Source organism: Daktulosphaira vitifoliae, unplaced genomic scaffold, assembly GCF_025091365.1.
Source record: "Daktulosphaira vitifoliae isolate Bord-2020 unplaced genomic scaffold, ASM2509136v1 Scaffold_5, whole genome shotgun sequence".
Taxonomy (NCBI): Eukaryota; Metazoa; Arthropoda; class Insecta; order Hemiptera; family Phylloxeridae; genus Daktulosphaira; species Daktulosphaira vitifoliae.
The window spans coordinates 28,264,552-28,278,435 of NW_026099576.1; the positions used below are offsets into that span (position 1 = coordinate 28,264,552).

The 13,884-nt window shown below is 25.8% G+C and overlaps 2 protein-coding genes and 1 long non-coding RNA gene across 4 annotated transcripts in view; all 3 read left to right on the forward strand.

Annotated features, from left to right (window-relative positions):
* The first annotated feature begins 49 nt into the window (after nucleotides 1–49).
* On the forward strand, nucleotides 50–2,629 carry LOC126908315 (uncharacterized). Its single transcript, XR_007704740.1, has 5 exons — nucleotides 50–191; nucleotides 574–818; nucleotides 1,353–1,445; nucleotides 1,506–1,608; nucleotides 2,271–2,629. It is a non-coding gene; the product is annotated as an uncharacterized LOC126908315 (long non-coding RNA).
* Nucleotides 2,630–10,613: 7,984 nt separating this feature from the next.
* Nucleotides 10,614–12,476, forward strand: LOC126906760 (N-acetylglucosaminyl-phosphatidylinositol de-N-acetylase). Of its 2 annotated transcripts, XM_050687590.1 has the most exons (6): nucleotides 10,614–10,985; nucleotides 11,043–11,138; nucleotides 11,452–11,545; nucleotides 11,602–11,798; nucleotides 11,877–12,004; nucleotides 12,202–12,476. In XM_050687590.1, the coding sequence occupies exons 1-6, from the start codon at nucleotides 10,868–10,870 to the stop codon at nucleotides 12,313–12,315; spliced, it is 747 nt and encodes a 248-aa protein (XP_050543547.1). In that variant the 5' UTR covers nucleotides 10,614–10,867; the 3' UTR covers nucleotides 12,316–12,476. The 2 variants fall into 2 exon arrangements, with proteins under 2 accessions (XP_050543547.1, XP_050543546.1); XM_050687589.1 differs by having other exon boundaries at nucleotides 10,615–11,138; nucleotides 12,202–12,475.
* Nucleotides 12,477–12,827: 351 nt separating this feature from the next.
* LOC126906759 (protein NipSnap) overlaps nucleotides 12,828–13,884 on the forward strand; it is a 3,027-nt gene continuing 1,970 nt past the window's right edge. The window contains exons 1-2 of the mRNA XM_050687588.1: nucleotides 12,828–13,059; nucleotides 13,126–13,326. Of these exons, the coding sequence (XP_050543545.1) occupies nucleotides 12,989–13,059; nucleotides 13,126–13,326 (272 nt within the window). The 5' untranslated portion in view covers nucleotides 12,828–12,988. The remainder of the gene's footprint in view (nucleotides 13,060–13,125; nucleotides 13,327–13,884) is intronic.

Genomic DNA, 13,884 nt, shown 5'->3' on the forward strand with positions numbered 1-13,884 from the left:
AATTAAAAAAAAATTTTTCATTACATAAATATCTGGACATTAGAAAAAAAGTACTAGGTGAAATAAATCTTAATGCAGATTTAAATATCAATATTATAAAAGTGGAAAGCTATATCAAAGATGTAGAAAGTAAAATAAATTATGAATGTACTAATGAATAAACAAATAAAGAGGAAAATAACATTATTGAGGTATGTTATACTAGTTAATAAAATTTATTTATGCACATTCAAAAAAAATTTTTTTTTTATTTATCACTAATAAGAAAAATACGTAACTTATTTTTGTTTTTATTTTTTCAAAACTTTGAAATAGCATTATTTTAGCTCTTAACTCATAAAAAATGTTGATAGTTTGATAATGTTTTTAGAATAAGTACTTATTGAGTTACAAAGTTTTTAATACATAATATGCGTATGAATCACAGGAACACTACTCATTCATCAGTAAACACCTACCTTCTCTACATACTCACTCAATGTGTTAAAATAATTGTAATTCAATAAATATTTGTTTTACACTTGTTATCAACCAATCAAAAATTGTTGTAAGAAAATTATTTTATTATTTTAGAAATTGAATCAACAATTAAGAGATTTTATGAATAAATATCAAATTTTGGATCAAGAGTTAAGTGAAACTATTAATTTAAATAAAAAATTAGACAATCAATTAAATAGAAATATAGACATTAAGGAAGAAATGGACCAAAAATTAGGAGAAGCCTACAGAAAAATGTATACTAATTGTATACATTCTAATTCTAGATTGTAAACTAGAAAATGTATCTAGTGAAAATAAGAACAGTGTTATAAATGGTATTTTTAATTTAAATTTTAATATAATATTTAAATAATCTCACTACATTTTAATATGGCTGCCTAAAAGCAGCCTGTCTTTTATTCTGTATATTACGAATTTAAAATTAGTATATAAATTCTAAAATTCATATAATTCATTTTAAAAAATAATAGATGAGTTTTAATAAATTTTAATAAAATTATGTTTCTATAAAATTTTTCATTTTTTTTTTTTTTAAGTTTATTTAAAAGGCTTTTAAGTTCATATTTTACTAATAGATTGACATATATTTATAAAAGTTAATACTAAAATATTTTAAGTGATTATTTTCTATTGTATACAATATCAAATATTTTTATTAGTACTAAACAACTTTTTTTGAAATATGAAAATTTCTTTTTAACCTCTTATATGAGGCACATAGGTATATATGTGACAACTTTTATTTTCAATAACACCATGTAAGTAAAAAATGTATTCTTTACAGGTATATATTATATTAATGTAATATTATTTATTTGATTAAAATATCAATTTTATTTTATTTTTAGCTTTTAGAACATCAAAAACAACTCAAACAATGAAAACAAAAATACCATGATATTTCAAAACACTATGAAACCTCAAAATTAAGTGGAATCCAGGTTTCTGATATAAAATAATATCTATTAATGTAATGTTATTTATACATTTTCTAATTTTAGATTAAACTACAAATACAATTAGAAAAAATAGAAAAAGAAGTAATTGAGTGGCAAAAAATAATATAATGATTCCTTATTTGAAAATCGTAACATTCGAAATAAGGTATCAAAATAATATACAAATGAATTATGAGAATGTGTTGTACAAATATTTTCAAAATGAATATGATTTCAATTAAGTAAAGATACTATATTTTCTTCCAGTATTTGTAATCAAATTAACTTATTATACAATAATTTTATTTTCTAAATTTTGATTTTCCTAGTGAGAATTTATAAATTAGACTATTATCAATTTGAGTTAAGATATTTGTATATAAGAATTATATACAAAATAATTTCAGAAAAATTTTTAAGTGTATAGGATATGTTAAGCACTTAAAAGTTTGTATATTTTGAGTGTTTTACGTAAAGTTCAGACACAATAGATAACCTTAAATAATAATCCATGTACAGGTAAAAATTACTTATAGATTTAACTTTTAGCACTAAAATGAAAAATTAACTACTTATAAATTACTTGTTCCTGAATACACTGTATATAACATCAAAAATTGAACTTCATCACCTTTGTCTGCCCGCAACAAATTATATAATTTATCTTGAAAAAATGAGTATTTATGTATATTAGGTGTGAACGTGTAAATTGATTATGTACCTATGCTCTTACGAACGTCTATTTCATTATTAAGAATTTATAGCACTAATCTATTTATAATATTTACCCTTGATTAATTAAAGTTTATTTAAAATTTTTTTTTTTAGAGGCAATGTGATGGTACATTTATAACAATAATTATCACATGTAAAACATTACATGTTTATGTAAAACATTACAAAAACACGTGATAGATTTGCAAAGTTATGTTAAAGAATTAAGTAATAAATTGAGTGAAAAAGTAAACAATGAATTTCTGTAAACTTAATTCTTAAATTTAAAAAAAAATATCTCTAATGAACATCATAATTTTTACCAAGAATCACATTATTATTCTTTAGTGTGGCAAAAAGTGTACTTAGTAACACTAGCTGGTGGTAAAGACAAGGTATTAAGACTCATTATCCCTGAACTAAAATGGCCTTCTTAAAAGTACAATGCAAAAAATATGTGATTAACGTAAAATGTCTAACTTTAATTAAGTTTGAATATCATTCAGCTAAATATAGTACTACTTAGTATTTTTTTTTTTTTAGAATTTTAGTTATTTGTGTAATTGCTATAAGACGTATGAAAACGACTGCAGAAAGATATGCTGGAAATCAATTAAATAAGACATATTATAATTTACCAAAAAAAATGCCATGGATCAAATATTAAGACTTGCATTTATTTTTGTATTAATTCATTTAATATTTTTATACTTTTTAAATAAATTTTTATTAAATATTAAATGATTCATGATTAACTCTTGAATTTCTCATTTGAGCTTTTGACTGAATTCTTAAAGGTCTATGAGAAGCCTCATCAATATATAAATTATTCTTATTTAAGTACTCCTATAATCAAAGCATTAAAAAATAGTTTTTTATTAAGTACAAATTTTTAACTTTTTGCCTGTAATGTTTAAGAAGAGGTATTATTGGTTTCCCCTCCTATGTGCATTTTTCTTTAGTTTTAAATGCATAGACTACAAATTCTTCATTTTCTGTATTACATAATTTTTCATAAGTAACTGAACGTTCAATGTCAGCTTCTTTATCTTTTAAATGTGTTGCTACTTAATCAGCCTAAAATTGGTATAAGCATTTAACTATAGTAAAGGGTACTCGAGTGTCCAAGTAACCCGTATGAGAGAAATTGCTGGGCAATATCGGTGGTAATAAAACTATATATTATTGTCCGGCACTTGGTTTTTTGTATTTTTGACAAAATTTAATTAAAATAAATTTCACTTCTTCAACTGAAGTTTTCTCGAAATACTACGTTCTTCAAACATATGTTGAAATAAAGCATATGATACTTAATATATGTGTCAAAAAAAATTGTCTGGACGATCAATTTTTTTAATGCAAATGGCATCCGTAGTTAAAAAACATGCTAATTTTGTGTTTGATTTTAATTTTAGCTTCGATGCGAAGCTGAGAAGGTATTAATTTTACTATGATGTGTTTTTTTTATTTATTTTTTAAATAAATATCGTTTTGTGTGTCTGTGAACGCTTAATCTCAGCTCTCGCTGGACCGATTTTGATGAACAATACGTCAAAAGAACCCAAATCGTATTTAGTCGAAGACATTACCCTCAAAAATTGAAAAAAATTCCCTCGTTTCCCGTAAACGGGGGAAATCCCTCCAAAAATTACAAGTTTAAAAATCGCTAATTTTCGACATTTTTTCAATTTTTTTTACTTAAAATTGCCATAACTTTTTTTTAAATTACCGAATCAATATAATTTTTTTTTTTTATAGATACCTTAGGTAAATACCTATCATTTTATTTTTGTGAACATTTGATCCTTTACCAGCCCACAGGAAGGGTTTCAAAATGGTAACTTTTTTACAAAAAATTAACTTTTGAAAATGTTCCGGAAAGACTGACACTTCTATATATACCTTAAATTAAAGCTTATATTATCAACTTTAATTTGAAAAAAAAAAGTTTGACCTTTGGATTAGTCTTCATGGTGAAAATGACTACCATATTCAAAAATATACTATTTTTGTGTTAAAATTCTGGGTTTTGTATTTTATTTTATTTTAAAATACCTGACAAGGGGAGTACAGATTTTCATAAATATTATATAAATAAAAAATTGACATAGCATAGAAAGTTAAAATTATTTAAATTTTTTTACTTTTTAAATTCGAGAAAAATTATTTTAAAATTTGAACTAGCTTAAATACCTAATTTTTTCAGTCGACGTTAGCGACGTACGATTGCCGAGTCGGTTAAAATTGTGTTTAACGCGCTTGGAGTACAAGGTTTCCATCCCGCATATGGCAATGTATTTTTTGCATTTTTTCTTAATTCTTTTTAAGTTACAATAAATTTTCGACTGCTTTGATTTTTATCTCATTTAGATTCAATAACTTCAATAAAGATCAAGGATCCTATCACTGTTGTCGCCACTCGCGAGAAGGAATTTTTTATTCATATTAAAATTATTTTACTATATTTTAAGTTTTAGCTTTGATGCAAAGCTGAGAAGATATTTCTTTGTGAGTATCATTTATTTTCTCTGCTCTAACTCGACCTACTTTTTTCAACGATACGTCAAATGACTACAATTCGTATCTAGTTGAAGATATTTATATGTAACATAATTTAATAAATTATATAATTATTATATTAATTAATCTTAAAATGAATAAATAAAATAAAATTTTATAAAATACATTCAGATATATATTTTTTATTGTGTAACTATTTTATATTAATACCTTTACTATAAATTATAATCGAGAAATATTGGATTTACATTTAATAAACATCAATAAATCAGTTATATCATAGAGTGGGAGAGGGTTATGAAATAATATACTCAGGTAAGTCTAGTACAAAGAATGGTGTAGGGATAATAATGGATGAGGAAATGAAAAGTAGAGTAGTAGAAGTAGCTACACCCAAAGAAAAACCTCAATCAAAATTGAAAGAGAAATTTTATCAAGGGTTTATGATAATGTTTTATTAATACGAACAAAATAACTATTCTTATAAATAATTATTGTTCAAGACAAGAAAAAAAAATATCATATTGATAAATATATCATTGATTCAATAGTAATGATATATTTATCAAATTGAACAATGAATTTATTATATAGATCGAGGTTTTTCTCTGGGTGTAGGAAAAGTGACACAATAATGGTCATAAAATTTATATTTGAAGAAAGAGTTCTGAATGTAATAAGTGCCTATGCACCACAAGTGGGATGTGATGAAATAGACAAGGAAGGGTTTTGGAGAGAGATGGATGAGGTGATGCAAGGGGTACCTGGCAATGAGGATGCGGTGATAGGCGGAGATATGAATGGACATGTAGGCAATGAGAGGAGAGGATATGAAAGAGTATATGGAGGGTAGTTTTAGTAGGAAGAATGAGGCTGGAGAAAGAATATTGGATTTCGTATGATCTTGCTATGGTTAATACTTATTTTAGAAAGAGGGAATAACATTATATAACATTTAAAAGTGGGAGGAATAGATCACAGATCGATTATTTTATGTGGAAGAGAGAGAGCGTAAAACGAGTAAAAGATTGTAAAGTTATTCCAGGCGAGAGTGTAACTACTCAACATAGACTGATGGTAATGGAGTTGTGGTGTACCAGAAAAAGAATAAACAAAAATAGAAGAAACAGGGGAAAAATTGAAGATCCGGTAGTGGAAATTGAAATGGGAAAATGATAAAGAGTTTGTTAAGACGATAAAAGAGAAGACGGTGTGGAATAATTTGCTAGTTGTGTAAAAAATACTGCAAAGGAGATTGTTGGTGAGAGTAGGAGTAGAATGCCAGGAAACAAGGAAATCCAGTGGTGGGATGAGGACGTTCAAAAAATCATAGAAAGTAAAAAAAAGCAATTCAAAGTATGGCAGAAGAGCAAAAGTAGAGAAGACTGGACGGAGTATAAACGCTTTTGCAAAGAAGCCAAATGTGCAGTAAGTAAAGCGAAGTTTAAGAGGTATGATGAGTTGTATGATAGGTTAGGAACAAAGGAAGGCGAGACAGAAATCTATAGATTTGCAAAGATAAGAGAGAAAAGGTCTAAATATTATCATTATATAAGGTATATAAAAAGAGTTGATAATAAGATACTCTCAAATGATGATGATGTGAAAAAAAGGCGGAAAGAGTATTTTGAAAAATTACTGAATGAGGCGTATCCAAAAGGTACAATAGAGGATATCTCGTGGAATGAGGGACTGGTAGAATTAATTAGTGAGAAAGAGGTATCGGAGACTGTGGCATCAATGAAAAAGAATAAAACAGTGGGACCAGATGAAGTGCCAGTAAAAGTATGGAAAATATTAGGCGGTATTGGCATAAGGTGGTTGAAGAAACTTTTAAATAAAATCATATTAGAAGGGAAAATACCAAATGAATGGAGGAATAGTATTGTGGTGGCGATATTTAAAGGTAAAGGAGACATACAGGAGTGTGGAAATTATAGAAGCATAAAGCTTATGTGTCATAGTATAAAAATTTGAGAAACAGTAATAGATAACAGAATAAGAAATGAGGCATCGGTATCTAAAAACCAGTTTGGATTAAGCAAAAATATTTTTAAATTTAACAGTTTGATCAATGATGCATCGTGAGTTTATTATTTGACTTTAAAAATATTATAAATTATCAACTTTGTTTGAAGTTTCTCCACGCTGAAATAATGAGTGTTATAAAATTTCAACGTAATTTTCTATGTAGCGAAACAAAAAAATACATGTCAATTGTTACTAAGGGCAAGTCATCACATTGAAATGGTCTATTAAAAAAAGATAATATCAAAGTACGGTTGATAGAAGTTTACGGGCATTTTCAATGAACTCTTCAAAAGAGGACAACACATATCAGATTGTGTCCAATAGCCCAGATGTTCCCAGGATGAGATCAATAACAACGTCGAATGATTTGTAATGCGATCTTCTAAAAGTAAAAAATAAAATCAAACAAAAATCCAAGTGACCTAATAACAAAACTCATACTGTACTTTTTTGGTGATGCGAGGACACAGTCTAAACAAAAATCAACAGTGCAGAATGTTCAATACTACGCCGTGGGTACAAAAGAAGTGAAAACGTTATGATATCCCAGGCTTTGCACAGACTGAAATTTATAAATCACATTGATTATTACAGTCATTACTATTAAGAAATCATCAAAAAATAAATATTTAACTATTGAAATTACTGTACGACAATAGTGAATTAAACATTTTAATGATAAATTACAATAGAACACCACAATAAAGATGTTTGTGAGAATGAATAAATAAATATGCAAACAAAAATTAAAAATGTATGATTTAGTTCAACACACATCACACAGTGTAGTCACCAATAGATAAAATACTGACAGACTTATTTTAATTAACAAATAAAAATGAATTACCCGCGTAATAAATCTATTATCCATTAGAGCCAGCACTTTTGGCCATTGTGCTGAGCCGCTATTCAATCACAATCGTCCAGACACAAGAGATGCACAGTCTAAAAATTGCAAAATCAAATTAAATCAATACTGCCATTACCATAATAATATATCTACAATATTATTATTACAATTGCTGTGAAATTGTCTATAAAATATTTCAATAAGATATAATCATAAAGGGAATGACAAATACAACTGTAGTACATGCAATCAAAAAATTAATGAAAGAAAAATGTATATACAGAGTGGAACGGATCTAACTTATGACATAAAATAACATAAAGCATATTTCAAATATAGTTCTATATTGTAAAAATTAATTAAAAAAAAAAAAAAGTATAAAATTTTATGTAGATCATATGTTATATGAGTTGTCAGTTAGATCAGTTCTACTCTGTATATATATAGAGAGAGAGATTGTATAGACTGATGTACATATTGTAGCAATAAATGAAATACAAATCAACCTAATGATTAAAAGTAAACTCGTTAAAATGTAAAAAGATGAACTCTACTTTAAGAAAAATGAATAACAATTTATTTTTATAACAAATGAAAATGAATTACCTGAGCAATAAATCTAATATACGACTGGCAACAATATCCAGCATGGTAATCTTGGAACAACAGATGCAGTGTCTAAAAAAATTACAAAATCCAATTAAATAAATAGTTCCATTACCATAATAATATTAACAATTTAAAAATTATTATAATTCAAAAATAATCATATAGGGAACAAATACAAATACATGCAAACGAAAAATTAAAAATATAATGACAGCAAAATTAAAATAATTTACAAAACACATTAATTATTGCCATCATTACCGTTGAAGAACAACATTTTAACAATGAATCATAATACAGCACCACAAAGATGTTTATGAGTGTGAATAAATATGATAACAGAAATAAAAAAATATTTATTCAACACACATTACACAATGCAGTCACCAATAGATAAAATAACGACTTAGTCGACTTAAGATAACGAATTACTCGTGTAATAAATTCATTATCGGTTGGAGCCTGCACTCTTGACCAATGGACTGAAATGTTATTGAAGCAGTCTTTCGGACAGACAACAAACGCCATCTAAAAATTACAAAATAAAATTAATCAATACTGTTATTACAAAAATGATATAAGCGATTATAAAATTATAACATAATTATTACAATAGCTGTAAACTTGTCAATCGCAACTTTCAATAATAAATAATCACAAATATATGTATGCAGTATGTGCATACATATATTATATATATATACTCTTGTTTAAGAAAAGTAAATGATAATTAATTTTTTTCTCTTGAAATAAAACAAATTACCCGTGCAATAAATCTAATAGAAACGACCAATCACCAGCGCAATTATCCTGGCACGACAGTGTGCTCAACACAGTTTAAAAATTACAAAATCAAATTAATCGACCATAATTATATTAATTACAGAAGAAGATTTAGAAGAACCGATAAATTTACAAAATTGAATCAAACAATACCGCCGTTATTGTTAAAACGTAGACGACAGTACGAAAACTGAGTTAATGACGATCGCTGTGAAATCACAGAACTCGCGTTTCGTGAAAACAATTGATGATCGAAAGAACTGCAAACGCGCAAAACAATAAGCGAACGTTATTATGGCGACGGACGGAAAAACGAATATTACACAAAATCAAAACGACGGAGGACTCGTTGATAATGACCGCGCTAGGGCCTCGGACTCAGTGATAACGATGAAAAGACGGTAACGGGGATTTGGCGAGTGGGAGGCGCGCTATACCGTTCTACGGAATTCGGAAAATCGCGAACTTAAAAAGACGGAGGCGCCGAAAAATTGGCGCGCCGCGAGCAAAAGACGCGAAATTCGGAGCCCCGTCGAACGGTACCTGTGTGGAGACCGTAAGAGAAAAAGCGAAATTTTAAACCCGAGAAAAGGTAAAATCCGTTCCAGGTGCAGCTTATTTGGAGGGGCTGAGATTTTAGTATATAGCTAAAGATGAGACTAAAGATGAGATTTTAGTATATAGCTAAAGACTAAAGACTAGTGATGGGCATAATCGAGATATCTCGATTATGTAAATAATCGAGATATTTCGATTATTGAAATCATATCTATTATATAATCGAGATATTCTGATTTTTTAAATAATATTGATTATTCTATAATCGAGTGATTATTTCTAATGATTTCTCGTTTATTATAAAAACAATGATTTCTTGATCTTGAAATGTATATAATCGAATAAAAGTTATTTCGAATGATGTCCATGAAACGATGAAACGAGAGAATACTATTTTTAAGTTTTTATTTAGCATAAATTATAGTCGAATTATTATTAAATTGTTGACTTCGAGTCTTCTTATTTTCAACTCGTTCAATCGCTACTCATGACAACACCTTATCTGTCACATTTTTGGGAAGTATGTGACGATTAGAACAAAGTTTTGTCCTGAACTGGTTAAACTACTAAGTTCTGATTCTCTCACTAGTTGTGAATTTATGAAAAATCAATTAGGTGTGGAATTAGGTGTTTTAATTATGATGGTCAAGCAGGCTATTGCTACCTTATCTTATGTTTTTATTTTTAAATTTGTTATCGGTTTTTTTAAAATATAGGTAATAATTATTAAATAATAAAAATAACAACTTGTCTTTTATTTAAAGCACTTATTAATAATGCATTATTAATATATTATTGTTATTATTATTCCTAAATTATAGTTTAATATAATAATTATAAATAAACACCAACAAATAAAAAAAGCAAAATTAAATTAATAATTATTTACTATAGGTATATTTATTCATATTTCAAATAATTTTTCGATTCTCTCGATAAATAATAATAGTTGATTATTCTTATCATACGAGCAGACGATTTTAACTTCGAGTGATTTTTCGAGAGATTCACTCGATTATGAAAATGTCTCGATTACTAATCATTCGATTATCGAAATCATTCGATTATGCCCATCACTACTAAAGACTAAAGACTAGAGACTAGAGATAAAAAAGAATAATCTGACGTGTACACAATAATACGAAAATGATAAAAAGTCATTGATAAGAAACTAAAGAGTTTAAAATATTTACTATGAGATAATATTTGGATATGATAGTGCGATATTATGTTTATCAAATTCAATTTCTGTACGTTTCGAAGACATTTAAAATTTACTATAATTATTTTTTTTATAGTGTATATGGATATCATCTTTTTTTGTTCAAATTAATAATTAAAATATTTATAAGTTGCTGTAATGATTTACAAGTATTTTTTTAATCACATCAATGAACACTTGAGTTTTAACTCTGCTATTTTAATGACAGCTTCTGTTCTTATTGTTGGGTATGTTTGGATATATTTACGAACATCTCGTAAGTGTAAAATGATAGATTTGGTCAATAAACCGCACAGAATATTAATTATTACAGCTCATCCTGATGACGAATGCATGTTTTTTGGGCCTACAATTAAAGAATTAACCAAAAATAGTAATGTACAAGTGTATCTAATGTGTTTATCTGATGGTAAGAGATTGTTATTTTTAACACATTTCATTAATTTTTTAAAAATATTTTATGGAAATTAAAATGCTGGGCAATTGATTTAAGGCTCATATAGTCTTTATCCTAGACGTGAAAATTAAATAAAAAACTTTATTTTTTCTTAGTGTAATTTATGTAGTATCATTCTAAGATAATAAATTGTCATTTTAAATGTAGAATTTCACATCATAATTTTTTCTTTATTAAAATTGGTACTACGAGCAAGCATAATTTTTAAAGAAATTTCTGACCTGATATGGAAAAATCAAAAATATTAATAACTTATTTTTTTTAGGTAATTATGAAGGTAAAGGTACAATCCGTATATCAGAATTGTATAAAAGTTGTAAAATACTTGGTATGAAAGAAGAAAACATTTTGGTTTGCAAGTAAATTTTACTGGTTTATTTGTTTTTAAGTTATTCTTATAAACTATTAATTATAGAAATGGTAATTTTTTGGATAATCCAAATGTATATTGGGAAACCACAATTTTAGCTGATAAAATTTCTGAGCATGCAGAAAAGTTGGGTGTTGATATTCTGTTAACTTTTGATAACTATGGCGTTAGTGGTCATCGAAATCATATTTCTATTTATATGGCATTTGTTTATTTAATGTACAATAAAACTCTTCCAAATGGTAAGAATAATAAATTTAATTATTTTAATTTACTGGAGAAAATATTAATGTACATTATTTTTAAAAATATTCAAATAGAATGCTGCTTTTACACACTTGATTCAGTAAACATAGTTCGCAAGTATATAAAATGTCTTGATAATTTATTTAATGATCAAACTGATTTAAAATATATGCTTTTGCCAACAGAACAAGATTCTATAAATGTAAGTTTTCTTAATTAATTACTACCAACAATTTGATTAATTTGCCAAAAATCAAAATTTGGCATCTTTCTTCCTAAAAGTAACATTTTTTATTTTTTACATTGATTCAATAATTTTAGTGAACAAATATTTCTATTCAAATTATTTTTCAGACTATAGATTTTTTTATGTTAGAATATTTTATTGTGTTATTACAGAAAGCAATGCAAGCTCATTCATCTCAATATGTATGGTTCAGAAAATTATTTATGAGATTTTCAAGATACAAAATTGTTAATACATATACTGAAATTTCAAAAAACAATTTATAGAATCAAATTCTATTAATAAATTTTTGTTGATATTATGACTGTGATAATTGATTTATTTTATAAGTTACTATTAAATTGTACTTACCTTTGTAATAACAATTACAAATGTATCCTGTGTCATTACTGTTTTAATTTATTTTTATTAGTATACAAGTCTCAAATTGATTAGTATCCTTTTTTTAGTTTTATTTATTGGTTAGGTTTCAACTTAATTGTAATTAAACATTTAATAATGTTTTTTTTTTTAATATAAATAATCTTTTTTGATTAATACAAAAAATTATTTTTTATTTATTGGAATTTTGTTATTATAAGACTAAGAAATTATTCGTAATATAATAGTATATAAGATGTATATTTAGTATATTTTTCAATAAAATTTAAAAACAATACAGTATGAAATCAATGACGTTTTTATTATTGATTGATTATTAATCGTTAAAATAAAAATTTTTATCACTAATAATGATAAGGTGATAATAATTTTATCAATTTCGGTATAAGCTTGTGATAGTTGATAGAGAGGATGCCGGAATCACAATATACAGTTTAGATGTAACTAACTTGACTTTTTAAACCTAAATTTAATTTCATTATTCTATCATTTTAATGTCCTTACATGAAAATAATTTTTAGATAAATTTTTTTTGTAACTTAACTATTAGAAGTTAAAATGTTTAATTCATTAGTAAAACATTGCACAATCATTTACCAAAAGCAAATTACTGTTCCATTAAATATCAGGTGTGTTTATAATATTATTTAAGTAAACTACAATCGAAATATTTTTTTATGTGTAACTTTTTGTAGGTCTTTTAGTCGTAGTTTGAGAGTTTTCAAAGATACTGACTCTAATAATAATAATGAAGGATGGTTAAAAAAATTACTAGTAAGACGTATAGAACCAACAAAAGAACAGCATTCTCGTATGCTTTCTGATAAAGAAGTGATTTATGAAATGCAAACGCATAATGTAAGGCCAGATTCAATTAATGGCTATATTAAAAATTAGTAAGATATTATTCACTTTTTTTGTTTGATAACACTATAAGTAAGTTTAATTATTAAACAATAATTACATGTATTAAAAATATTTCTATCAATAAATCTAATTTTTTTATATTCTAGAATAACATTTTTATGTATTGCAATAGATTAGGAGTTCTTAAAATATAAAAAATTAAATAATGAAATTAATATTTGGAGGAAGTCATGGGTTCTGGATTAAAGTTTTTATTTTGTTTTAGAAAAAATAAAAATATTGGAACAAAAGCTAAAATTAAATTAAAAACTAATGAATAATTTTTTTTTTTTTGGTGCTTTAAAATTACATAAGATATTAGATTATTTAAAATTATATCTATAATATTCAAAATATATTGATGAATTGAATAATAATAAATAAATATTTCTAACATTTTATTTAGTTTCTCCAATTTGTCGCAAAAAAAAATGATAATAATATAATAATAGTTATATTAGCTTCGATGCGAAGCGGAGAAGGTATTAATTTTACTATGATGTGTTTTTTTTTTTTTTTTTTTTTTTTTTTTTTTTTTTTTTTCCTCT

Excerpts from the sequence above, each read along its gene's own strand:
- LOC126906760 (XM_050687589.1), top strand. The coding sequence starts at position 10,868 with ATGATTTACAAGTATTTTTTTAATCACATCAATGAACACTTGAGTTTT. Across the intron at positions 11,139-11,451 it reads TCTAATGTGTTTATCTGATG|GTAATTATGAAGGTAAAGGT; the intron begins GTAAGAGATTGT and ends TATTTTTTTTAG. Across the intron at positions 11,799-11,876 it reads CAATAAAACTCTTCCAAATG|AATGCTGCTTTTACACACTT; the intron begins GTAAGAATAATA and ends ATATTCAAATAG.